The sequence below is a fragment of the Littorina saxatilis genome, linkage group LG12 (genome assembly GCF_037325665.1).
Source record: "Littorina saxatilis isolate snail1 linkage group LG12, US_GU_Lsax_2.0, whole genome shotgun sequence".
NCBI classification, from domain to species: Eukaryota; Metazoa; Mollusca; class Gastropoda; order Littorinimorpha; family Littorinidae; genus Littorina; species Littorina saxatilis.
Genome location: NC_090256.1, coordinates 31,382,041 through 31,408,929, shown reverse-complemented (window position 1 = coordinate 31,408,929; position 26,889 = coordinate 31,382,041). Strand labels below are relative to the sequence as shown.

At 41.7% G+C, this 26,889-nt stretch overlaps 1 protein-coding gene across 2 annotated transcripts; it reads right to left on the bottom strand.

Annotated features, from left to right (window-relative positions):
- Positions 1-76: 76 nt before the first annotated feature.
- Positions 77-25,957, bottom strand: LOC138981740 (polycomb group protein Psc-like). Of its 2 annotated transcripts, none has more exons than XM_070354814.1 (9): positions 25,844-25,957; positions 14,244-14,407; positions 12,521-12,617; positions 10,556-10,611; positions 9,016-9,166; positions 8,259-8,310; positions 7,707-7,805; positions 6,422-6,508; positions 77-4,009 (listed from the first exon to the last, which is right to left on the bottom strand). In XM_070354814.1, exons 2-9 carry the CDS (start codon positions 14,353-14,355, stop codon positions 2,453-2,455), a joined length of 2,211 nt encoding a protein of 736 aa, XP_070210915.1. In that variant the 5' UTR covers positions 14,356-14,407; positions 25,844-25,957; the 3' UTR covers positions 77-2,452. The 2 variants fall into 2 exon arrangements, with proteins under 2 accessions (XP_070210915.1, XP_070210916.1); XM_070354815.1 differs by lacking the exon at positions 25,844-25,957 and adding an exon at positions 25,421-25,806.
- Positions 25,958-26,889: the final 932 nt, after the last annotated feature.

Genomic DNA, 26,889 nt, shown 5'->3' with positions numbered 1-26,889 from the left:
ACAGTTGAGACAGACAAGACTGACAGACAGAAGTGACCAAACACAACTTTCAATCCCAAACAAAAAGAACGAGAAAGAAACTTTTCTTCATATCAAAAGAATTGCATTATTTACATAAACATCGCACAAAAACATTAATCTGCACGATCATTATGTTGTAAAAGTAACGTCTGAACACAATTCTCGGTGGACCCTTGCTATGAAACGCGACACGATGTTCACAAACTGCACAGTCATATAATCAATCACAAGGGTATACATGTATGCAAACTTAAAATTCACATGAACAGCCAAACGGTATGCGGGCGTGTATGTGTCTGGCCAAACAAAGTGTAAACAATGCAATACTAAAATAAATACAATGCAGAACAACGACTAGGAACAGCTGCATTCCTTGCAAGAACAAACCGGACTCGTAAAATATAAAGCTAATTTCCCAACAGCAGAGTCGATGAATAATTTATAAAGCTCCTAATCGGTAAGCATACACTCTGATTTGAACACACTCTCTCGGTGTAACCAGCTTTGAACACTGTGGCACAGTTCATAATTCTACTTCAAATGAACTCTAGTGTTTACCATATGTGCTACTTTTGCTGGTAGAATTCTGTACTATGTCACACTGACTGTTCAAAACTGGTTACATAAAGTGTGTTCAAGAATGGAACATTTCAGTTAAGAGTGTACCTTGCTTTCCGTGTACAGACCACGTTGTAAATCACCATACATACGGCCAGACTCGGTCACATACCCAAACTGTACAGCATAACTGTTTTCCCTGCACAGTGACAAATTTTCGTTGAATAAAGTTAGTAATAGACACCTAACAATCTGCGAAATTAACAGAGCAAAACATAAAAAAACAAAAACCACATAAAAAACAAAACAAAACACTACTTTTCATATTAAGTAGCCAGTCTGTGCCGACAGTTATTATATGTATGCATGTCTCAGCCGAACGATGCTCATGAATATTCCTGCACAGATCTGTGATGATGGCTTACATAAATGTTTACACGGGAAGGAAATAATCTTTTTAACAAAATTATGTCTGGATACAAAATCCCACAATCTTCGTCAACGTGTAAAATCATACATGGAAAAACGGTGTGTATACATACAGTGTATCCATCATTCGTATTGTTCTTCGTAAACGAAAGAAAACGAGCATCCGCAACAAATCGAGAGATTATGTTCATGAATTATGCAAGGAACAGAAGAGTAGCGCATTTCCGTTAATAATAACAGCATAAAGCCTTCACTGCAAAAAAAAGCAAAAAGCAATTTATGGTTTCACAGCAGATGATGGATAAGTGAAAGTATGAAACATGAGTAATAACTGCAAACATTGCGTATAAATGAGAGTATAAAATATGAGTAATAATTGCAAACATGGCGTGTAGCGAGGTAGGATACAGAAGAGTCTTGTACAGTTTTTGTTCGTTTTTGTTTTTTTAATAAAAGTGAGCTATACTTGACAGTTGACAAAGTAGTACATTTCGGCATCAGTTTGTTTGTTTGTTTGCTTAACGCCCAGTCCAGTCCAGGTGATATCAGGGCGGTGCTGCTTTGACATTTAACGTGCGCCACACACAAGACAGAAGTCGCAGCACAGGCTTCATGTCTCACCCAGTCACATTATTCTGACACCGGACCAACCAGTCCTAACACTAACCCCATAATGCCAGACACCAGGCGGAGCAGCCACTAGATTGCCAATTTGAAAGTCTTAGGTATGACCACAGAGATATGACCCGGCCGGGGTTCGAATCCACGACCTCCCGCTCACTGGGCGGACGCCTTACCACTAGGCCACCGTGTTGCGGTATTTCGGCATCAGTATGAAACGTTTAGGCATATAATGTTACATTTTGTGGACTAAATTGAACACACTGTGAGACGAAACATCTTCTTTTTCCGACTCAACTTCTTGTGTGTTTTTTCGACACAACTCCTTCTTACACACTACACTGCAACTGTCATTGTCATATTTTTCTTAAAGAAGTTCAAAAGAAGCACAGACTAGTTCAGCACTCGATTGTGAGACTTTCCTTTGGATAGAATAACTCAGTAGAGGTGTACACACTCACTTTGAAGATGTTCCTAAAACATGTTAAAATACATATATTGGACATGAAAGACCTGCAATATAGTTACAGTGTACATGTATTATGAATGAAGTAAGTGTTAAAAAAAACTAATGCCCACATTGTGTGTGTGTGTGTGTGTGTGTGTGTGTGTGTGTGTGTGTGTGTGTGTGTGTGTATGTGAGTGTGAGTGTGAGTGTGAGTGTGTGTGTGTGTGGGTGGGTGGGTGCGTGGGTGCGAGCGTGTGTGTGCGTGCAGGCGTGCGTGTTAGTTGGACTGCGTAGATGTTTGTCTCTCCAGTTTTGGCAAGTGGGCAAATAGGACTTAATGCAAAAGCTCTGCTGTTACTCCCACCAGAAACCAGTCTACCGCTTCTTGTTGCTGTGGGTCTTGCTGTCACTGTCAACGTGTGAGGGTCTTGACACTTTGGCACTGTCTTTGACGCCACTCTTACCACTATGTCTCAATCCATTGTGAGGAATGTGCACCAGGGAGGGGAGGGGGCGGGGGGCAAACACAGCCACATTACACACATGACCCCCCGCGTCAAAGTCCTCCGGCTCCTCCAACCCAGTACTGTTGGCGCGGTCCTCAGCCCCCGGTGACGTCACGTCCGATGACGTCTCCGAGGACGTGGTGACGTCAATGGTGATCCTCTCCTCCACGGGCACGGAAGGGAAGAGGGGCGAGGACCTGACGCGGTGGGTGTCGGAGTGTTTTGCAGTGACAGTTCTCAACGTGGTATAACCACTGGAAGTCTTAGAGGAGTCCGTCTTCCCGTTGAGAAGTTTGGGACTGCCAGACCGACTCCCTCTGTCACCTACACTACTCAGTCTGGGGCTCCCTGAGCGGCTGCCGTTGGTCTCCGACACTTTGAAAAACCGAGGACTGCCAGATCTACTGCCATTGCTCTCCAGCTCTCTGAGCAGTCTGGGGCTGCCAGATCTACTGCCGTTTGACACCGACAGCCTAGGACTACCCGAACGACTCGCACCGTTCGTGGCCAGCTTAGAGCTCGGGGAATTCTTGTCTTTGGAAGCCACGCCCAGCAGCTTGGGACTAGAGCATCGACTGTCGTTGGTGACAGGCAGTCTGGGGCTGGAAGAGCGACTGCTGGACTGCTTGAGCTGTGACACTTTGAGTGTCTTGGGTCCGTCACTGTCATTAGCACCGATACGGCCGCTTGATGCTGCTGTTGCTGAAGCTGACGCCGATTTTCTGTGGAAAGACGCCGAGAGTGTGGGGCTGACAGAACCGTTCACTTTGCTGACGTGTTTTTTGGTGGGACTGGAGCTGTGTGTTGTGATGTTCTTTGCTTTGCTCACTGTTGCCATACTGCCGTTAGAAAATACCGAGTCGGGTTTCCCATTGAAATGTTTCGTGTCCGATTTTGTGTTGCCGTTCTTTTCTTTCAGTTTGCCATTAGAACTGTCTTTTCTGTAGGTGAGTTTCGTACTGAAAGAACCAGCAGTCACGCTTTTCGTTGTCGGAACCATCTTCTTTCGGCCTGCACCGTTCTTCTGCACACCGTGAAAGGAAGCATTTATCTTTCCCGGAATTTTGCCACCGAAAGAGCTCCGCTTTTTCCAAGCATCTTTTTTCATCTTTACCAACTTCGTGTTGGTCCCCTTACTGCAGAAAGCGCCACGACCAGGAAGCTTTGCCGTCCTCGAAGATGACTGCTGTACGTTCAGTTTGTTCTTAACTGCAGTCGACATCATTGCACGACCGCTGGACAGAGATGACGAGACTGAAGTCTTGCTGAGATGATCCAGATCAGAAGTGTGGGTCATCTTGCGGTCTTCCAATCTCGCCTTCCTCGCCGGTGAGGGTCTGGAGACGAGGGACCGCGCGGCTGCCGTCAGCTTTCTCTTCCGCCTGGGCTTCTCGTATACAGAGTAGCAGAGACGCAGGGGCTTTTTCTGCAAGACAGATGGGCAATCCATTCAAGTAAGAATGAGTTTCAAGGAAATAAATCACGCCGACGCTGAAGCATATTGGCCAAGTATTTATATGAATGTAACCTCCTCTGGTGAAAGATAAATTGTGCATGTGAACAAAAACACTATTTTTTCAATCTCACCTGGGTTAAAGGCCCAGTCTGCCTCAAATGGTTTACAGAACGATTTAAATCTTCTCATGAAAAAAATTAGTTCTAAGCTTATGGTACACACTTGCAATGGCATTTGAAACCATTACATCAAACAGTTCGTTTGAATGTCTATTTAGCTCGCGTAAACCACACCCCCGTTTTCGTGGTTTATTTTACCCCTGAGCCATCGTGGACCCGTGTTTGTTTGCTTAACGCCCAGTCCACCACGAAGGGTGATATCAGGGCGGTGCTGCTTTGACATTTAACGTGCGCCACACACAAGACAGAAGTCGCAGCACAGGCTTCATGTCTCACCCAGTCACATTATTCTGACACCGGACCAACCAGTCCTAGCCCTAACATCATAATGCCAGACGCCAGGCGGAGCAGCCACTAGATTGCCAATTTTAAAGTCTTATGTATGACCCGGCCGGGGTTCGAACCCACGAACTCCCGCTCACTGGGCGGACGCCTTACCACTAGGCCACCGTGTTGCGGTATGTGGACCCGTGTGATCCACTTTCCTTTTTTTTCCCAATTTAGTCGTCAGTTTGTGATTTCATTGCGACTTGCTGATATCTGCAATAGCACGTTAATGTGTACCTCTGAATCTAAAACGCAACAAACGACTGCGAGTCACACGAACTTATCGGCAGTGGTTGACTTAAAAAAAGCAAGCGCTATGCAGAAAATTCGTCTGCTACGGGAAACACGACCTTGCACCATCTGCTTCCGGGCTCCCTTTTTTTCAAACTTTCAAAACTTCGAATTGTACTGATCTTGTCTTGATGAAAAAAGAATTATTTTATGATTTAAGAATGTTTGTGTAACAAGCTGTCAATTTATCATTTAGATTTTAAAAGTTAGTTCTCGCGCCAAAACGAGGTGTCCGATTTGTCTCACTGTAAATCCGGATGGCCACGCAAAAATAAATTCTTTGACAAATGCTCGCCTTTTACAGAGGGCACTAGGATGTTCTCAAGCGGTGAGTGTTTAAACGAAAGGGTGTTTGTTCAGTGTGTAAAAGCCTGACAGTGTCTGTGACCAGAAACTGATGGTTAACGGGAATCTGAGTGTGCCTTTAAACTATAATTTTTCGTGTGTAGGTTTTATTTGTAATTGTTATGGGGTTAATTTGCTTTGGATTGCCCGTCTATAGACAGGTTATATGCAGACGCTAGAGGTCAAGATTCCTTTTTCTCAACACCACTCCACGCAATGATGACTGGGAACTATCAAACTTGCAAAAGCTCATTCATTTACGCAAGAAAAGTTCTAGAACAACCAAAATGCCTCGGCTTAAATTCAATCCCAAAGTTAAGACATGAAGGGCTTCTTCAAGGCAACACACTAGGTTTTTTATTTTCTTATTTATAAGTCAGCGATCAGAACCCATACAGTCTTCACTTATGGGGCCGTCACATGCGCGATTCAATCGTGCGATTTACCCTGTCACACGGGCGACTGAGTCGTGGAAAATAGCTACGACAAGTCTGCGACTCAGTCTCATGCGATTCTCTCGTAGCTTTGAGCTTTAGAACTTGTTCTATTCCTGCGACCCAGTCGTCATTCAATCGCAGGGGCAGAGCCAATCAGAACGCGTCGTTGCGGCCTTCACGCCGTGACGTAAAAAATGGCGGACAGAGCATGGCGGACAGCGTCTCTTCGTCGATTCAAAACTTATTGGAAGAACAGTTTCTTACCCAGATATAAAGGAGACGTTTTAGGCGTGTACAGCGGTCGGGAAACATTAATTGCAACTTTATTTCTCGCAAAGGCGTAATGCTGAAAGGTATTTTCAGAAAGGTAGAGCGATGTTCGAACATAAGCGTCTGCTCTCGCAAAGCGCGTTTGCTGTGTTCACTGTGACACGTCACTTCCGCCCCGCTCGCGTGGAGTTATCGTTCGTCAATCGTTCGTCTATCGTTCATCGTGTGACGGGTCAATGGCATACGATGTGATGTGCGATCGGCTCCAGATTGAATCGCGCGATTGAAACTCAACGAATCGCGTATGTGACTGAAGCTTAAGAGAGGTTGCTCCAACGAAAATCTCTCATTTCAATGCACAGCAATTTTTAAAAACGAATTCAATCCAACTCCTTAAATGAAAAACAAGGGAGCTTAAACTGCCCAAAGTGCAGAACTGTGTTAGAAAACTAATCCCAGAACCCCAAAATACAAACAAAAAGCTGTTGTGCATTGTCCGTCATGCAGTACCAAATGACGAATAAGTTACGTACCCTGTTCCAAGAATAGATGAAAGTGACGTCAAGCAAGGTGAAATCATCGTTGATCGTTTCTTCGCTCTGCTTGTAAAACACGTCAATCTGACGAGGAAAAAAATACACGAACAGTTTTAAATAAAATACTCTTCTTTTTTTTTTTTTTATCCTAGGCCTATATCTTTAATTAATTAAGCAATGACCGGTACTAAGAAGACCAAAATGTTAAAACCTGTTTCAATTAGAGTCAATAAAAAAAATCTAATTACCTCAAAACCACTTTCAATATTTTAAACCAAAATGTGATTGTATTAAGTCAAAGTAATTTGAAAATAAAATTTAAAAAACATCAAAATGCGTAACAACAAAACAACAATATCTGTTTGTTTGTTTGCTTGCTTAACGCCCAGCCGACCACGAAGGGCCATATCAGGGCGGTGCTGCTTTGACATATAACGTGCGCCACACACAAGACAGAAGTCGCAGCACAGGCTTCATGTCTCACCCAGTCACATTATTCTGACACCGGACCAACCAGTCCTAGCACTAACCCCATAATGCCAGACGCCAGGCGGAGCAGCCACTAGATTGCCAATTTTAAAGTCTTAGGTATGACCCGGCCGGGGTTCGAACCCACGACCTCCCGATCACGGGGCGGACGCCTTACCACTAGGCCAACCGGGCCGGTATCAATATCTGTAGCAACTACTATGCAAACTCTGTATCAAGTTTCAGCAAATCACACAAACTAGATAACAGGACATGTTTTACAAAAAGCTAGAACGTCACTATAGCCAGCAGAATGTCTTTCAAACGCACGGCAAGAAACGTTTATTGCTATTAAAAAACAAAAAACGCAATGGGAATGGATGTACAGAAAAACCAAAATCGGTTCAGCGCTGCGCGCTGAGAGCACGCACGTGTTCAAAATTTTCCACGATTGTGTCCGGGGTCTACCTGAATATGCCCACCAAATTTGAAGCAGATCCATCGAGAACTTTGGCCGTGAATCGTGAACACACAGACACACACAAGCCGTATATAGATATAAAGAGATATATATCGGTGAACAGAAAACCAGAGAAAAGACGTTCTTAAAAGGGAGGGTAGGGGTCTTAAAAAGTTATGTAGTCTTAAAATGGAGTTAAACTTCCATGCCTACAAAAACAAAACAAACAAACAAACAAAGAGAGGAGAAAACAGGATCTTAAGACAAAACTTAACTATACAAGGGGCGGTTGGGGGGAGGGGTGTCAATTGTGCATGCAGGCTTACATTCATTCAAAAAAACCGTTGTACTTACCTGGTATTTCTCCTGCAAGCCAAACTTGATCCTGACGAACTTTTTGAGATGACCGATGGTGACGTCAGAGGGACAGAGGAGGTAACGGCGGTCTCTGGGCTGAGGGCGGGTCACGTGCACACAGAAGGAAACAACTGCAGGGGGGTGTTTATGGCGGGTAGGCGAAATGACACTGCTTAAACTACCGATATTAGCCGTATGAGAGAGAGAGAGAGAGAGAGAGAGAGAGAGAGAGAGAGAGAGAGAGAGAGAGACAGACAGACAGACAGACAGACAGACAGACAGACAGACAGAGACAGATAGTCGACAAACATAGACACACACACAGATAGTGCGTGCGTATGTTGTGTGTAAATATTTATATGTGTATGAAAGTGTGAATGTGAATAGAGAGGGAGGGGGAGAGACAGTGTGTGTGTGTGTGTGTGTGTGTGTGTGTGTGTGTGTGTGTGTGTGTGTGTGTGGTGTGTGTGTGTGAGAGAGAGAGAGAGAGAGAGAGAGAGAGTGTTATAAGCGTGCATTACAAGACTAGTTTTAGCAACCGATACCCACCTTCAATGAGGTAATGGAATGTGTTCGAGGATCGGAAAACAGAGATGGTGCTCTGAAAAAAAGAACATGCACACAATTCAGACATGCTACACGTCGTTAGCACAAATACTCAACAATGAATCAAAGTGGCGTAGTTAAAGATAACTGCCTGCCCGCCAGTGTACCTGATCATGCCAACAAAAACAGCTCTGTTAAGGCTTTCAGTTTTGGGTCGTTCTATATAGTATAAAACGGTGTACCAGCGGAAACCATGTTACGCAGCAATATTTTATTTCTTCAACTGAGTACTTTTAATCTTCGAACTTGAGTTCCTGAACAATTGGCGTTTCCAATACTTCCCCCCACCCCGAAGGAAAGAATTAGGAACTATTGCACCAATTGATTTCTTACGTTGGTTCAATACAAGCATTAACAAGTCGGTATATGTCTAGCGTAAAGGGTTGTGACATGGACCAAGACATTATTTTAAAAGACAGCAAATATCAGATGTGCCCTTTTCACTTCTTTGTTTCATTCACTGACTGGAGGGTCACCGAAAGAAATCACGAGAATACTCTATAGTCCCCATTTAACATACATCACAACCAGTAAAACGAGAGTAAAAATGTATGTCGCAAAATGCCACACAGCTTAGAGAAAGAGCATCTCTCCACTTAGATACTTCTCAAAATTCAGTAATATGACGGCTGCCTACGTCGGGAGGAGGGTTGAAAATAGTAGGGATAGGCAAGTCTGTACAAAATCCAGTTGGACTTACGGTGCCACAAGCTGCAGAACCAGTGAGATGCGCTCCTCTGGCAAGGAATGGGCGGGTACCATGTGAGCCATGCCCCGTTGTTCCAGATCCATGCCCAATGTGGGGATCTCTGGGTGCTGGCTGAGAAACTCTCGCCGACGAAGCATCTCCTCTGAAAGACGTAACAAAGCAGGGTTCTTATCAAAACCATGAAGATGCCTTCCCTCACGTGTAGACGATCTTGTACATCGCCTTCACATGGGGTAAAAACGTCTTGAACATAATATGTTCAAGATATATTATATCAACATTCAGAATGTACAGTCGATCCTGTCTGTAATGACAATTAAAGGGGCTGACCAAAAGTTGTCGTTATAGATAGGTGGTCGCTACGGAAAGGTGAATTATATAAAGAGAAAAAAACAACCATTCGGAGATCCTTTAGAATGGTCGTTGTTGGTAGGTGGTCGTTATCGAGAGGTGGTCGCCAGGACAGGTTCGACTGTATGTATGTATCTTTCACAGCAAAATACACCTTCTGGTGTTGGTGTATTAAAGCAACGCTCGAAAAGCTCACATCAAGTTACAGTGAGGAACAAGACAAAGAACTGTTACATTGTATGATAAACTAAGCTGACGGTGGTAGGGGGGAAAAGAACCAAGTCGCGTAAGGCGAAATTACTACATTTAGTCAAGCTGTGGAACTCACAGAATGAAACTGAACGCACTGCATTTTTTCACAATGACCGTAGTCCGCCGCTAGTGCAAAAGGCAGTGAAAGTGACGAGCCTGTTTAGCGCGGTAGCGGTTGCACTGTGCTGCATAGTACGCTTTACTGTACCTCTCTTCGTTTTAACTTTCTGAGCGTGTTTTTAATCCAAACATATCGTATCTATATGTTTTTGGAATCAGGAACAGACAAGGAATAAGATGAAATTGTTTTTAAAACGATTTCGGAAATTTAATTTTAATCATAATTTTTATATTTTTAATTTTCAGAGCTTGTTTTTAATCCGAATATAACATATTTATATGTTTTTGGAATCAGAACATGATAAAGAATAAAATAAAAGTAATTTTGGATCATTTTATAAAAAAATTAATTTAATTACAATTTTCAGATTTTTAATGACCAAAGTCATTAATTAATTTTTAAGCCTCCATGCTGAAATGCAATACCGAAGTCCGGCCTTTGTCGAAGATTGCTTGGCCAAAATTTCAATCAAGTTGATTGAAAAATGAAGGTGTGACAGTGCCGCCTCAACTTTTACAAAAAGCCGGATATGACGTCATAAAAGACATTTATCGAAAAAAAGAAAAAAAACGTCTGGGGATATCATACCCAGGAACTCTCATGTAAAATTTCATAAAGATCGGTCCAGTAGTTTACTCTGATTACACACACACACGCACAGACACACACATACACACACACACACCACGACCCTCGTCTCGATTCCCCCTCTATGTTAAAACATTTAGTCAAAACTTGACTAAATGTAAAAAAGGTTGGGAACGGAGAGGTAACTGTACATGTATTGAAATCAGAAAAGTTGCTTACTTTCAAAGAGGCCTGGAACAAGTTTATACACCAGATCCTGCAGTGTTTTGTCCGACCTGAAAAAGAACCCATGATATAAATCAAAACTCAATATGCATAATTCCCATTTAATTTAGTCGCTAGCCCAAACTATAAAGCAGAAGCAGAAGCTCTCATGCAGGCCGCCTCCTTGGTTCAGGACTTCGCAGACCCTTGCTACCAAGTTGTCTTCCTCTCGGACGCCCTTTCAGTCCTTCAGGCCCTAGAGAACGACAAACTCCCACAGCTGGCCAAAGCATTACAGATGGTCAGACAAACCAGAAGAGTTGTCCTCCAGTGGATACCAGCACACTGTGGGATACCAGGAAATGAAAGGGCAGATGAGCTGGCGAAAGAAGGAGCCGTGGAAGATCAACCTGAAAACACTGTCAGCTTTAGTGAGCAGAAGACAATCATCAAGGCATTGATGAGGCCAAGGACAAACAGAGATGACTACCACACAATGTCCAGAGAGCAGCAAGTCAACCTCATCAAGCTGCGTACTAGCCCCAACAGGCTCAATGCTCACATGAACCGAAAGTTCAAGCTGGCGCCATCACCAACCTGTGCCTGCGGTCAAGAAGACCAAACAGCGGAACACATCTTACAGCGATGTCCCTTACTAGATGAGGAACGAAAAGAAGTGTGGCCGTCACCAACTCCCTTGCAGACCAAACTGTACGGCAGTCGACAGGAGTCAGAGAAAACGACAACATTTATCACCAGTGCTGGACTGATCGTGTAACCTCTGCGAACGCCAAGAAGAAGAAGTCGCTAGCTGACGGCGAACAAAGTTTAGTACTGCTATATTTAAGTAAACTGATGCTTTGGGAGAACCCAACAAAACACATCAAAACGGTTTATGACACACTTCAGTTCGGAAAAAAAAGCTATGAGAAGGAAAGAGAAAAACAACAAGTCGCGTAAGGCGAAAATACAACATTTAGTCAAGTTGTCGAACTCACAGAATGAAACTAAACGCACTGCAATTTTTTTAGCAAGACCGTATACTCGTAGCATCGTCAGTCCACCGCTTGTGGTAAAGGCAGTGAAATTGACAAGAAGAGCGGGGTAGTAGTTGCGCTGAGAAGGATAGCACGCTTTTCAGTTTTCTGTACCTCTCTTCGTTTTAACTTTCTGAGCGTGTTTTTAATCCAAACAATAACATATCATATTATATGTTTTTGGAATCAGGAACCGACAAGGAATAAGATGAAAGTGTTTTTAAATTGATTTGGAAAATTTAATTTTGATCATAATTTTTATATTTTTAATTTTCAGAGCTTGTTTTTAATCCAAATATAACATATTTTATATGTTTTTGGAATCAGGAAATGATGAAGAATAAGATGAACGTAAATTTGGATCGTTTTATAAATGTTTTATTTTTTTTACAATTTTCAGATTTTTAATGACCAAAGTTATTAATTAATTTTTAAGCCACCAAGCTGAAATGCAATACCGAAGTCCGGCCTTCGTCGAATATTGCTTGGCCAAAATTTCAATCAATTTAATTGAAAAATGAGGGTGTGCCGCCTCAACTTTTACAAAAAGCCGGATATGACGTCATGAAAGACATTTATCGAAAAAATGAAAAAAACGTCCGGGGATATCATTCCCAGGAACTCTCATGTAAAATTTCATAAAGATCGGTCCAGTAGTTTGGTCTGAATCGCTCTACACACACACACGCACAGACAGACAGACAGACAGACACACATACACCACGACCCTCGTCTCGATTCCCCCTCTATGTTAAAACATTTAGTCACAACTTGACTTAATGTAATGAAAACATGCAGACAGAAGGAAGTTGGCTGAAAATCTTGAAAATCTTGAAACATTGAGGATCCAGCCACACAAAAAACTATTCCTGAATTATGCATATATGTTTGATAATACAATTGCATGGAAACACAGACACAAAGGCACACAGAGAAAACTGACCTGATGTTGAGTAGCGGCCGCGTCTTGTGCACCTGAACATCGCAAATAGGACAGAACTTGCTGGACTCCAGGTAACGCACGACGCACGTGCGGCAGACTGCACGAGACACAAACACGTGACAAACACACGTGGCACCGCACAGCATGACACACAATGTCTAATATTAATGCTTCCTGACAACCAGCTATTTTCGCAGACAATATTACACTGTAATGGATCAGTCCTTCCCATGATATCAGTTCTGCTCACCCTCTCAGATCTGCCCAGGTTTTTTTTCGTCTCATCACTTGGACACAACCAAAATCAATAGCCTTTCTTTATTTGGTGTTTAACGTCGTTTTCAACCGTTCAAGGTTATATCGCGACGGAGGGAAAGCGGGGAGATGGGATAGAGCCACTTGTCAATTGTTTCTTGTTCACAAAAGCACTAATCAAACATTTGCTCCAGGGGCTTGCAACGTAGTACAATATATTACCTTACTGGGAGAATGCAAGTTTCCAGTACAAAGGACTTAACATTTCTTACATACTGCTTGACTAAAATCTTTTCAAACATTGACTATATTCTATACATGAAACACTTAACAATGGTAAAAGGAGAAACAGAATCCGTTAGTCGTCTCTTACGACATGCTGGGGAGCATCGGGTAAATTCTTTCTCGTCCCAACCAATATGGGACTCCCCCTAACCCGCGGGGGGCAATCAATAGCCTGACTGCTCTCTGTGTGGGACATTTTTGGATGAACTAACTTGGCAGATTGACACTGGTTACTTGTGTCAGTTCAGACATTAATTCATCAAAATATTCCCACTTTGCAAGGAAAGCACCCGGGTTGACTAGGGGTATTTGTCCAAGTGGAGGGCTTGTATCACCTCATGCAAAAGCGTGCATGGCCAGATCTGAGATAGTGAGCCGAGTCGCTTACACCAGAAGGACTGTGCCTTCCAATCTTTCTCCGATCAACCATTTTCGCAGACCGTATAGCACGTTTACGATTTTGATTCACGTGTATTCGAACAAAAGGGGAAACAAAACGCTTTCAATCCCCACGTGCATGGCTTCAGAGCTCTCCAAGACATCCGTTCAGTTAAGACTGTTATAAAACAGGTACTATACGGTGTACACATTGAGAACTTCTTGTTTGGCAGAATCTACGTATTGATGCTGTAGGCTTTCCCAACATGCCTTTCTTTCGATATTGTCTTTACTATACTTTCTTAACGCATTCGCGATGAGCGTTTTCTAAACTGTTGATGGACGTGCCGACGATACAATACAGGAGGAGCTCATTTAAATCCGGGGCTCTGTCAACATGTGGAACAGCACTTTTATGTTCTATCTTTCTTTATTTGGTGTTTAACGTCGTTTTCAACCACGAAGGTTATATCGCGACGGGGAGCACTTTTATGTCCTCAATTAATTTGTTTCACGTTCTTTCGGACAGTACTGTCCATTTTAATCGCCTACTCAACTCTCTCGAGACAGTTATTGTGAAGATCTCATTGCAGTGTTTGCTGCGAAAAACAGAATAATTTGAATAGGACAAGAAACGGGAAAACGGAACTGCGTCATCCATTTGAAATAAACAGAACAATAAATCCATGTTCTCTGAGTCCAACAAATAAAACTCGAGAGCGCTCAACACTCGTTAACACCCGTGAGCGATCACAACCATACACGCGCGCACACGTACACGTACACACACCAAAAAAAGACTTACAGGAGTGTAGACATTCAATGATGGTGGTGGCATCAATGAAGTACCCCCCACACAGCACACACATCAGATGCGGGTTCAGATCCGCGATGCTGATCTTCGTACAGTGGTACATCCTCCCGTGTCACTCTCGGACTGTCTCAAAGAGTACTCTTGCTGCACACGATCTGTGGAGATACACAAACAAATCCGTGAAGAAGAGGAAGATACCGTAAATTTTAATCAAGACGCTAATTAACAGATAGATGAAAGGGGCGGTTATCTTTATCTTTCTTTCTTTATTTGGTGTTTAACGTCGTTTTCAACCACGAAGGGTTATATCGCGACGGTTATCTTTATCAAAAACAATCAAAACCTACAGGTTTAAAAGCCGTCGAATTTATTTTCAGTGAAAAGAGACTTTCATTTCATTCTCCAATGGCCGACGCTAGTGCAGCAGGATACAAGCGTCTTGGTAAACTTACATTGACTTCAGCCAGTCAATAGACGATGTTCGGAAATAACTCTGTCGGATTTGTATGTGTTATGAAAGAGTGATTATACTACACTTTCCCACGAAAAATGATAGACCAGTCATTAGCGAAGGGTATTTGTGAAACACGTGGACAGGGAACACGTGTGGAAAGCTTGCCTATTCACTCTTTTACAACCTATACAAACTAGAGTTACTTCCGGAGTTCGTCCATTGTCTAATTCCTTGTTTCGACGCATCAATTCATCTTTCTTCGGCAAGTAATAGCTCTACAGCACTGCAGTGCAACAAAGAAGCAGATAGCAAGGGCGACAAAGGCCTTGTACATCTATCTATCTATCTTCTCTATCTATCTATCTTCTTCTTCTTCTAATTCTATATATATATATATATACGACTTGTGTCTGTCTGTGTGTGTGTGTGTGTGTGTGTGTGTGTGTGTGTGTGTGTGTGTTCGCGATGCACGGCCAAAGTTCTTGATGGATCTGCTTCAAATTTGGTGGGCATATTCAGGTAGACCCCGGACACAACCTGGTCGATGAGAATTTTCAACACGTGCTCTCAGCGCGCAGCGCTGAACCAATTTTGGTTTTTCTGTTCATCTTCCCAGATCCATTCCCAGTAACTCTTCCTTATCTTTTCCAGTGTTTTGCGTTTATCTCCCTTCCTTCGTGTGGCGTCAATCCATATTCCCTATACTATTTTTAGAAGGTCACTGTCCACAACGCTTTCATCCCGGCGAAGCCGGATATTCCCTATACTTTTTTTAGAAGTTCAATGTCCACATTAACGCTTTTATCCCGGCGAAGCCGGGTATTCCTCTACTTCTTCCCGGCGAAGCCGGGTATTCGGCTCAACTTCTTCCCGGCGAAGCCGGGTATCATTCGGCTCTACTTCTTCCCGGCGAAGCGGGTATTCATTCTAGTATAATATATAAATGTACTACGTATATATACAAGCATGCTTCCACCACAAAATATTTCAATAAAAAAGCAAGATGTCTGTACTCAGTGTTGTACGAAGTGGATATCAACTCCTGCTCTGTTATAATTGACGAAAGATAAACAATTAAGACAACTGAACACGCAAGAAAATCTTCTCCGATCGCTCAGTTATTCAATTCGATTGTCGACCAACGTGCCAAGAGACAACTCAAGCGACAGTTACTGACATTTGCCTGCATGCGTTCATTTTCGCTGATCTAGATGTTCTCGCGTTGACATCGGTAGCTCTCTCTTTTCCTTCGCTGCTTTTAACAAACCTCGGTATATGGCGCAGACAACTGTCAATGCTGGCGCCTAGACGACATTTTTCCCCGGAAGTTTCAGGAAAAGTCCTTGCGAAGCCAGCGCTTGCATATACTGCACAGTTTTGCCTAGGCGAGCATCGGCCGGCGCTCATCCATACCCTATCTGTTCTAGAGAAACGCTCAACTCCATGATGAACAAATAACTAATAATGCTTTTCAAAGTATGAAGTCGAAAACAACCGCAACCACCAAAACGTGCTTCGTTATAACGCAACATTTTCAAGACGATAATTTCCGGAAATACTGTAACGAAATATGACAGGCTACACCTTGGTTAAATGGGAAAGTCTCGTACCCATGCACCTCTATACTTTACAGAGAAGCATCCAGATTTGTGTATAAAAAAAGGACAGAATGTTATTTCCTGTTGTCGTTAACAAGAAAGTTTAAATATGTGATTGTTCAACATGCGACTGGTTGGCCTAGTGGTAAGGCGTCCGCCCCGTGATCGGGAGGTCGTGGGTTCAAACCCCGGCCGGGTCATACCTAAGACTTTAAAATTGGCAATCTAGTGGCTGCTCCGCCTGGCGTCTGGCATTATGGGGTTAGGGCTAAGACCGGATGGTCCGGTGTCAAAATAATGTGACTGGGTGAGACATGAAGCCTGTGCTGCGACTTCTGTCTTGTGTGTGGCGCACGTTATAATATGTCAAAGCATCACCGCCCTGATATGGCCCTTCGTGGTCGGCTGGGCGTTAAGCAAACAAACTAACACAAACATGCGACTTATATTTGAACCAACTCTCAAGAATCGATATAAAAGGCAAATATGAATGTAAGGGCCGCATAATCAGAAAAGAATGATACTAACAAAAGTCAGCCGTTCTACTTCATCACAATTGTCACAAAAGAAGTCCTAAAAAATTAGTTTCAAAAAAATAAAAAAAATAAATAAACAGCACTCCTGTTTTGGCATTCAGCGTATATTTTATCCAAACGTGTTTTTGTATCCGCAAGCTTATTTATTTGGAATCCAACGATTTCTTGCAGCAAACCTCTTCTTCACGTATATAGAGCTGAGAACAAGAGACGTTTTATGACATCAGTCACATGTTGTTTTAAATTACGATTGAAGGTTGTTGTTTTTTTTGTGTTTTTTTTTAATTGGCCATGCGGGACCGATGCAAGTTTGTTTCCTTTCTCTGTTCAAATAACGACTGGAGTCCATGCAGTCCTGAAATTCACTCGCCAGAGAGCAAACTTTACTGGCCAAACCAACAATTTGTTTCAGCAACTTAACACGCATGTTTGTGTAAAATACTCGCCACTTTCAGGGCTGCCATGACGACAGCCCATTGTCTCACTGATTGTTGTTCCGATTTAACCTATAAGTTCTTTGCGAAATGTCGACATTCAGTGATTCACTGTTCTTTCTTTCTTTATTTGGTGTTTAACGTCGTTTTCAACCACGAAGGTTATATCGCGACGGGGAAAGGGGGGAGATGGACAGAGCCACTTGTCAATTGTTCACAAAAGCACTAATCACAAATTTGCCCCAGGGGCTTGCAACGTAGTACAATGTATTACCTTACTGGGAGAATGCAAGTTTCCAATACAAAGGACTTAACATTTCTTACATACTGCTTGACTTTCTTTCTTTCTTTATTTGGTGTTTAACGTCGTTTTCAACCGTTCAAGGTTATATCGCGACGGGGAAAGCGGGGAGATGGGATAGAGCCACTTGTTAATCGTTTCTTGTTCACAAAAGCACTGATAAAAAAATTGCTCCGGGGGCTTGCAACGTAGTACAATATATGACCTTACTGGGAGAATGCAAGTTTCCAGTACAAAGGACTTAACATTTCTTACATACTGCTTGACTAAAATCTTTACAAACATTGACTATATTCTATACAAGAAACACTTAACAAGGGTAAAACAAGTCGCGTAAGGCGAAAATACAATATTTAGTCAAGTAGCTGTCGAACTCACAGAATGAAACGCAATGCCATTTTACTCGTAGCATCGTCAGGCCACCGCTCATGGCAAAGGCAGTGAAATTGACAAGAAGAGCGGGGTAGTAGTTGCGCTAAGAAGGATAGCACGCTTTTCTGTACCTCTCTTTGTTTTAACTTTCTGAGCGTGTTTTTAATCCAAACATATCATATCTATATGTTTTTGGAATCAGGAACCGACAAGGAATAAGATGAAAGTGTTTTTAAATTGATTTGGACAATTTAATTTTGATAATAATTTTTATATATTTAATTTTCAGAGCTTGTTTTTAATCCGAATATAACATATTTATATGTTTTTGGAATCAGCAAATGATGGAGAATAAGATAAACGTAAATTTGGATCGTTTTATAAATTTTTATTTTTTTTTTACAATTTTCAGATTTTTAATGACCAAAGTCATTAATTAATTTTTAAGCCACCAAGCTGAAATGCAATACCGAACCCCGGGCTTCGTCGAAGATTACTTGACCAAAATTTCAACCAATTTGGTTGAAAAATGAGAGCGTGACAGTGCCGCCTGAACTTTCACGAAAAGCCGGATATGACGTCATCAAAGACATTTATCAAAAAAATGAAAAAAACGTATGGGGATATCAATCCCAGGAACTCTCATGTCAAATTTCATAAAGATCGGTCCAGTAGTTTGGTCTGAATCGCTCTACACGCACGCACGCACGCACGCACGCACACACACACACACACACACACACACAAACATACACCACGACCCTCGTTTCGATTCCCCCTCGATGTTAAAATATTTAGTCAAAACTTGACTAAATATAAAAAGAAACAGAATCTGTTAGTCGCCTCTTACGACTTGCTGGGGAGCATCGGGTAAATTCTTCCCCCTAACCCGCGGGGGGAGACATTCACTGTAAAGCTATTGGTCTAGGGTTAAAGGGTGGTGTGTCAATACCGCAGATGTGTGATGCACCAAATAGATGAGTCTAAAATCGTCTTTAGTTTGCTCCCTCGGCGCGTTATGGGAAGTGCGCACATAAACTTCGCCTAAATGCGAACACAGTTACGTGCAGTCGCTGAAACCAAGCGGATACAAATACTTTGGCCCATGTGAATTAAAAACCTCCGGAATTTGTTTATCCGTTTGTTGTTGTTGCCTTCTTGGTTTGTGTCTACAAATTGACCCTACCACCACAAAACATTGTTTCCATTTACGACACGCTCACAAGCTTATTCAATGTTTTCAGCAACCAGTCACAATGCTTGGGGTTTTTCCACCTCGAAAATGCACATGTCTGTCCTCTAATGTTGAAATTAACGTAAAGAAAGTGTTCTGCTCAGAACATAAGTATTTCTGTTGTAAATTTAGAAACAATGCACACAAAAATGCCATGCAGAAGAAGTTCAACGTGACGTTTTAAGAAAGCAGATAGCCCCCCCCCCCCCCCCACATTTGTAATAAAAAATAGTAATAAAAAATTTTTTTTTAAAAGACTGTGGCCGGCACCTACAGAGTTGACAGTTTCCATCGGTGGAAATGACAAATTCAATTGCAAATAAAAATAAAAGAATTTGTTTTGTACATGTATACAACATTGAGAGGAATTGACTTATTTTTTGGGTTAATGGGAAGCCGAACACGAAGCCGCGGTCTAAACAGGGATCTATATATTTTGTTTTGTTTTTTGTTATTGAATCATTGAAGGGGGCGGGGGGGGGGGGAGATAAGCAGAAGAGTTATGTTTACTTTCTGGAGAGAAAGAGGGGGGGGAGGAGGGAAGGAGTGAGCGAGAGAAAGAAAGAAAGAAAGAAAGAACAAGTCGCTTAAGGCGAAATTTCAACATTTAGTCAAGCTGTCGAACTAACAGAATGAAACTGAACTCACTGCATTTTTACAGCCAGAGCGTATACTCGTAGCATCGTCAGTCCACCGCTCGATGCAAAGGCAGTAAAATTGACAAGAAGAGCGGGGTAGTAGTTGCGCTGAGAAGGATAGCACGCTTTTCTGTTCCTCTCTTCGTTTTAACTTTCTGAGCGTGTTTGTAATCCAAACATATCATATCTATATGTTTTTTGGAATCAGGAACCGACAAGGAATAAGATGAAAGTGTTTTTAAATTGATTTCAAAAATCTAATTTTGATCATAATTTTTATATTTTTAATTTTCAGAGCTTGTATTTAATCCAAATATATAACATATTTATATGTTTTTGGAATCAGAAAATGATGCAGAATAATTTACAATTTTCAGATTTTTAATGACCAAAGTCATAAATTATTTTTTAAGCCACCAAGCTGAAATGCAATACCGAAGTCCGGCCTTCGTCGAAGATTGCTTGGCCAAAATTTCAATCAATTTGATTGAAAAATGAGGGTGTGACAGTGCCGCCTCAACTTTTTACAAAAAGCCGGATAAGACGTCATCAAAGGTATTTATCGAAAAAAAGAAAAATACGTCCCGGGATATCATTCCCAGGAACTCTCATGTCAAATTTCATAAAGATTGGTCCAGTAGTTTGGTCTGAATCGCTCTACACACACACACGCACAGACAGACAGACAGACACACACACACACACACACCACGACCCTCGTCTCGATTCCCCCTCTATGTTAAAACATTTAGTCAAAACTTGACTAAATGTAAAAACACTCTTTTTCACTAGCTACATTATTTCTTCTTTTGTTACCTTCAGCGAGACAGCGTCAAGGCAAGCATGTTAACCCGACACCATGCACAGGAGTTTCACGCAACACGACACCCCAAGTTTCACACAAACAAACGATAGGATAACAGCACCACTGATATGAAATTCACTAAAAATGATATCTATCGAAGACATACTACATAGCTGAAATGGAAAATCAAAATAGGTCTTAAACAATAAAAATGAAAAATACACATTTAGTCAAGCTGTGGAACTCACAGAATGAAACTGAACGTAGTCCGCCGCTAGTGCAAAAGGCAGTGAAAGTGACGAGCCTGTTTGGCGCGGTAGCGGTTGCGCTATGCTTCATCCGTTTAGGCACAGTTAATAATTGTCTACCATACCCGTGTGACTTGGAATAAGGCCGTGAAAGGTAAATATGCGCCGACATGGCTGCAATCTACTGGCCGTATAAAATTTCATCTCACACGGCATCACTGCAGAGCGCCTAGAACTGTACCCACGGAATATGCGCGATATAAGCCTCATTGATTGATTGATTGATTGATCGCACGCTTTACTGTACCTCTCTTCGTTTTAACTTTCTGAGCGTGTTTTTAATCCAAACATATCATATCTATATGTTTTTTGGAATCAGGAACCGACAAGGAATAAGATGAAAGTGTTTTTAAATTGATTTCGAAAATTTAATTTTGATCATAATTTTTATATTTTTAATTTTCAGAGATTGTTTTTAATCCAAATATAACATATTTATATGTTTTTGGAATCAGGAAAAGATTAAGAATAAGATGACCGTAAATTTGGATCGTTTTATAACACAATTTTTTTTTTACAATTTTCAGATTTTGAATGACCAAAGTCATTAATTAATTTTTAAGCCACCAAACTGAAATGCAATACCGAAGTCCGGCCTTTGTCGAAGATTGCTTGGCCAAAATTTCAATCAATTTGATTGAAAAATGAGGGTGTGACAGTGCCGCCTCAACTTTTACAAAAAGCCGGATATGACGTCATCAAAGACATTTATCGAAAAAAAGAAAAAAAACGTCCGGGGATATCATTCCCAGGAACTCTCATGTCAAATATCATAAAGATCGGTCCAGTAGTTTAGTCTGAATCGCTCTACACACACACGCACAGACAGACAGACAGACAGTGAGACACACACACATACACCACGACCCTCGTCTCGATTCCCCCTCTATGTTAAAACATTTAGTCAAAACTTGACTAAATGTAATAAAAAACAAGAAATAAATAAACAAACAACCTTGAGCGTGTATTTATCTTACGCGACAGCAATAAGAAATAAAATAAATATCATAAAAAATATTATAATATTATTAACAGGAAACAAACAAGCAAAAGTTGGGCGTTTTCCCCCGCTGCACGCATGTCTTCGTTATACGCAAGAACAATAATAATACATTAAAAACAAAATACAATACAAATTACGTTTACCCAGCCTTATCTAGTTTTCTCCCGCCAAGCCTAAACTTTTCCTTTTTTTTGTGTGCAACATACCTGTGTTTGTGGGACAGGTTACCTTCACCATCACTACTTGTTTATGTATTGTTTTGTGTCGTATCTGTAATGATAAATCGTCGTCGTGCATTTCCAGATTCACTGAGAAACTATAAGTACTCAGCTTACATGAACTGGACACTTCATTTTGTCAAAAGCACAAAATTCACACTTTAACAGAGTAAACCTTTTTATGACAAAAAAAAACCCCGATATGTGTATTATATACAGTACAGATGCAATAAAAAAAATTAAAATCTTTAAACAAACAAACAAAATATTTAAAATGCCCGCACAATTTTACACTGGAAAAGTAAAAACAACAAACCGTTCTAAGACATAACGGGAAGAATCAAGAGCTCTAAATTTGAGGCCAAAAAACACAACACGAACACAAAAAACATTTTTTTGCGCGAACAGAACTCGACACACGTTCAATATGCAGCGAGCATACGAATTATACGGCTGTCTGTCGTACGACAAACATGTGTCACTCAAGGACGCTCGGTCACCTGTATACGCTTCTGTAGCCTTGAGATCCTTATTTGTGCCTATGTGGCTGCACCCAAAATCCTAGACGTAACAAAAACGCCCCATGTACACATCCTTCTACCAATACAGGATTCGCACAGCATTTTGCCTCTAAGATCTATACACTTTTAAATGACCCTCATAACAAGTTACAATTGCACGCAACAACAAAATAAGCCACTTCTATATGTATGTAACCTAAGATAAAAATGTTAAATGATAGAAGACAAACGACTACTCAATTCCTGTTAAAGCCCCTTAATTATTTAATTTCTCTTTGCATGCTATGTGTGCACGTTTGTTTTACTGACTAGATTTTTTTTTAATCTCAAATGTTCAATACCTACTGTTCCAAAAAGGAACTTGTACATCCTCATGGAGGACACACGCTCTGAAACATAACACATTTCAGTCGCACAGCATAGTTTACAAAAACCCAGATCATTCATAACAATTTTTTTGCTTCCAGTCAAAGGCAAAAATGTTACTGAACAAGAAATTCCTCCGAGGTAGGAAAAACACCCCCGTCCTTACCATTCTCACTGCCACCAACTGAGAAGGTTATTTCCCTTTGACCATTAATATGTCCCTCTATAAGTCCTTGTAGAATCTTAATCCACCAATAACTCCCTAACCGTGTGTTTGACTGGTCCCAATTTTTGTAAGGACCGTCTCAGGAATGTATAGAACCTGTTCACCAAGTTTGGTGACGATCGGTCCGTTCATTCTTGAGATCTATATGCGAACACAAACAAACAAACAAACACATCGACCGAATCCTATACACACCCCTATACCGGGGGTGTAATTAATTAATTTCGTACATGACACTAACAGTTGACACCAATGTGACCATGTGAAATTAATTCCGCAAAGAGAGTCACACTGTGCAGAGGAAGCAGAAGCAGCCAGGACTATTGATTTTGTCACGTGTACAGTGTGTTACCCAAGCGGAAGGATGCTCGCATTGCACGTGAAAGCCCGGGGAGATCTGTGCTGTTCTTTCACGATGGTAAACATGGGAAGAACGACACCTTTACTAGATTAAACAAAGATATTTGTGTATTCCAAGTTGAAAGAAACTCAGAACACATATTTGTGGTGCGAGGAACGACGGGATGTATAAATCTACTAGCAATCACACTCAACAAGAGTGACCCTCGGAAACTGAACAACATAATATATACATCTGCGGGAAACGCAGGCAATTCCCTTTTAAAGACGCAAGAAAGCAATCTCGGTCTAAATGAAAATTCGGCTGGTGTCTTTTCCAAGTTTCCCCACACCAGTTTGGTGGAATTTGAAATATTGTACTGGCTGTCTAATTCACAAACACAATGTAGACGCACAATACTAGTAGTAATAGCAGACAAGCTCTCTTTTCTACTTTAAACGAGAACGAGGTAACCTCAGACGCTTGCTTCGAAGACAGAATAATAAATGACTTGATAAACATCGATGATTGAACGACACTAAACAGTGAGCAGAAACCACATCACTCTAAAATACAACATTCTTCCAACAAAACTAGAGAACATACTTGCCGGACAGTCGCCTCATTCAATGTCACACAAACCGAAATTGACGCACACACAGTGACACACACACAGTGAGTGACCCACACACGTCAAACCTTAAGCAACAGACAAATGTTGAGACAAAATGACTTAGAATAACATGACAAATGATGACTAACAGTAACATAAACACTGATAAACAGAAAGTTCGCAGCTTGTACTTATCACCACCAAACCAGTTTATTACAGATATTTAAATCATGATTCTACACACAAGACAAGTGCAATGCTTTGTCATCAAAGTGAATAATTATGTGAATTTCAAACAACAAAATGAAAAGGCCCAAATGCGCATGCTGCACCTCTTGCATAACTTTTAAATATTACAAGCTTACAGTCTGGAACTGATATGAACACAAGAGTGAAGACACCATCGCTTCTTCGAAGAAAGTTGAGTCACAGTAATCTAAATTCTCCCTGCAAGAGTGTCACGTAAATGCCTAAAAGACAGCTACGTATTACAAAAGGAAAAGGACGATGCGGAATGTTGAAGGCAAGAGAGTCTACTTTTCAATGATGCTGGTGCCGAGAGACAGAAAGACACCTGACGCAATTTTCTGGAATATCTTCACACTCATACGTTTCGCTTTTTATGGAATCCACAGAATCTAAGCAAGAATCTTTCGGAGAGTGAGACAGACACAATAATGACATGACAACAGCTGAACGCAATTTTTTTATCTCAAGAATGAGCAAGCAAACAAATGAAAGAGCTGAAGATGAAATTAAGTCTGTTGCAGACACAAAGTTTGTCAAAATGTCCAGTGTGAAAAAAATGCATAGCATTACTACGCCGCGGCGAAGGTGAGACATATCTCTTGACCCCTTGCCACCACCGCTACCGACTATTGGTCGATGCCTCTGACTGACTCAGTCCGAAACATTTTGCGATGTGCAGCTAGTGATATTTCTACGCCATGCGCTGCCGACCAAGATTGTAAGTCAGTTCCAAATTCCAGGACTATCACACTGTTTCCACGCGTGTAACCACGGATTGTGCGTGCAGCCCGAATAAAGCAGGCACACGTACAGCGTGTGTAACGCACGGGTTTACATCAGTCACGGGCAGGTTGTTGTACTAGCGCGAGGTCTACGGGTGAATCACTTTGTTTATAAACAGGCTTTTGTCGGTCCACTGGAAAGCAGCGAAATGGCACTGGAAATTACTCACCAACTGGACGTGCAGCTTCACCATTTACCGATCTGTGGTTGCCGGAGGCTTTGTTGAGGGGACGTGTGCCGATCGAGGACGACGCATTCAAATTTAAAAGTCACCCCTTTTCTCTCTACCGCTTCGCAAAATGCCGCCATATTGTAAGGTCGCTGGCGGTAGACGAGAACTTTGCTGCGTTCAGTTGTTAGCTACAACGTGCTCCACGCGCTCAGTCTGTGCACTAACTGGGTCATACCAGTGGCGGGCGCCCTACTGTTTGCACTCAAGCATGTGTAAGGGTGAAACGAGGTACAGCATAGGCTACAAGCCCCGGAGTCGAGCACACAATGGAGAAAGCGCGCGCTCATATAGATCCCACAACGAAATAAGCTGCGACAGGGATAACTGCCACAACAACGATGAAATAAGAGTTTCACATACCTTTTTATCTCTTACAGAAGCACCACAAACAAGCAGAAATTGCTGTCATAGCCACACAAAGAGGCCAGCGTCTCAGAGCCTAAACACGAGTCTCCGCGCGCACACAGTGTGTCAGCGGTCACGTGACTGGAAAACACGCTTTCATTGATAGAAGGACAGCTGGGGCGAGAGCGAAACACGAGCGATTGGTTCTCGTTTCTCAACAAAGCTCGTCTGCAATACAATCGTTTCATTTGGCAGATTTCTGTTTTACGAGTACATTTTTTTCAATCACACTGTGTCGTTTTGTGTAGACAAGACGCCATTTATTTTTTCAATTCCCATGTAAGCCAATGCCCAAAAAATGACCGCAACAGCAAGCAGTCTGGCCGGGCCCGCAATAATGTCCTTGGTTAAAAATAAACATTTGTCATTGTGTCTAAAACACATATTTATGTAACTGTTCTTCTTGTGCCTTATATGGGTTGCGGGTTCTCCTGGAGACGAAAAGTACAAAACGTTGTCTGTATCAGTTTCAATATGTGTGTGGTTTTTTCTCGCAAATCAGTGTAGGGAGAGTCAGTCTCAGTCTTTCGATGAAATGTCAAAGTGAACGAATTCATATGAAGCACAGGCACAGGTATCTGATGATCTGCTTGTGTATGAACGAATGCCGTATGCATTTAGAGCGCTTACTTCCCTTTGTTTAATAAACCGTGAACAAAATGATTCACGTTTCCTATGACGGCTTACTAGTGCCAAAACCTCATAATTGTAATTATCAAGGGAAAATTAGTAATTTTCCCTTGATAATTACCATTTTCACGTGTTTATTACTAATTTTCCCGGGAAAATTACTAACTTTCACCTGTTAATTACTAATTTTTAGTTTTGGCTCACTTCCTGACGGATTGCCAGTGCCAAAACTAAAAATTAGTAATTTTCCCGTGAAAATGAGTAACTAACAGGTGAAAACAGTAAATGACAGCGTTAATCAGTAATTATCACGTGATAATGGGTAACCCCGAAATAGGGCTTACTAGTGCCAAAACCTCATAATTGTAATT

Coding starts and splice junctions, on each gene's coding strand:
- LOC138981740 (XM_070354814.1), bottom strand. CDS start 14,355: ATGTACCACTGTACGAAGATCAGCATCGCGGATCTGAACCCGCATCTG. Junction 12,618..14,243: donor CATTGAATGTCTACACTCCT/GTAAGTCTTTTT, acceptor TGTCTCGTGCAG/TCTGCCGCACGTGCGTCGTG. Junction 8,311..9,015: donor GTTCTGCAGCTTGTGGCACC/GTAAGTCCAACT, acceptor TCTTTTTTTCAG/AGCACCATCTCTGTTTTCCG.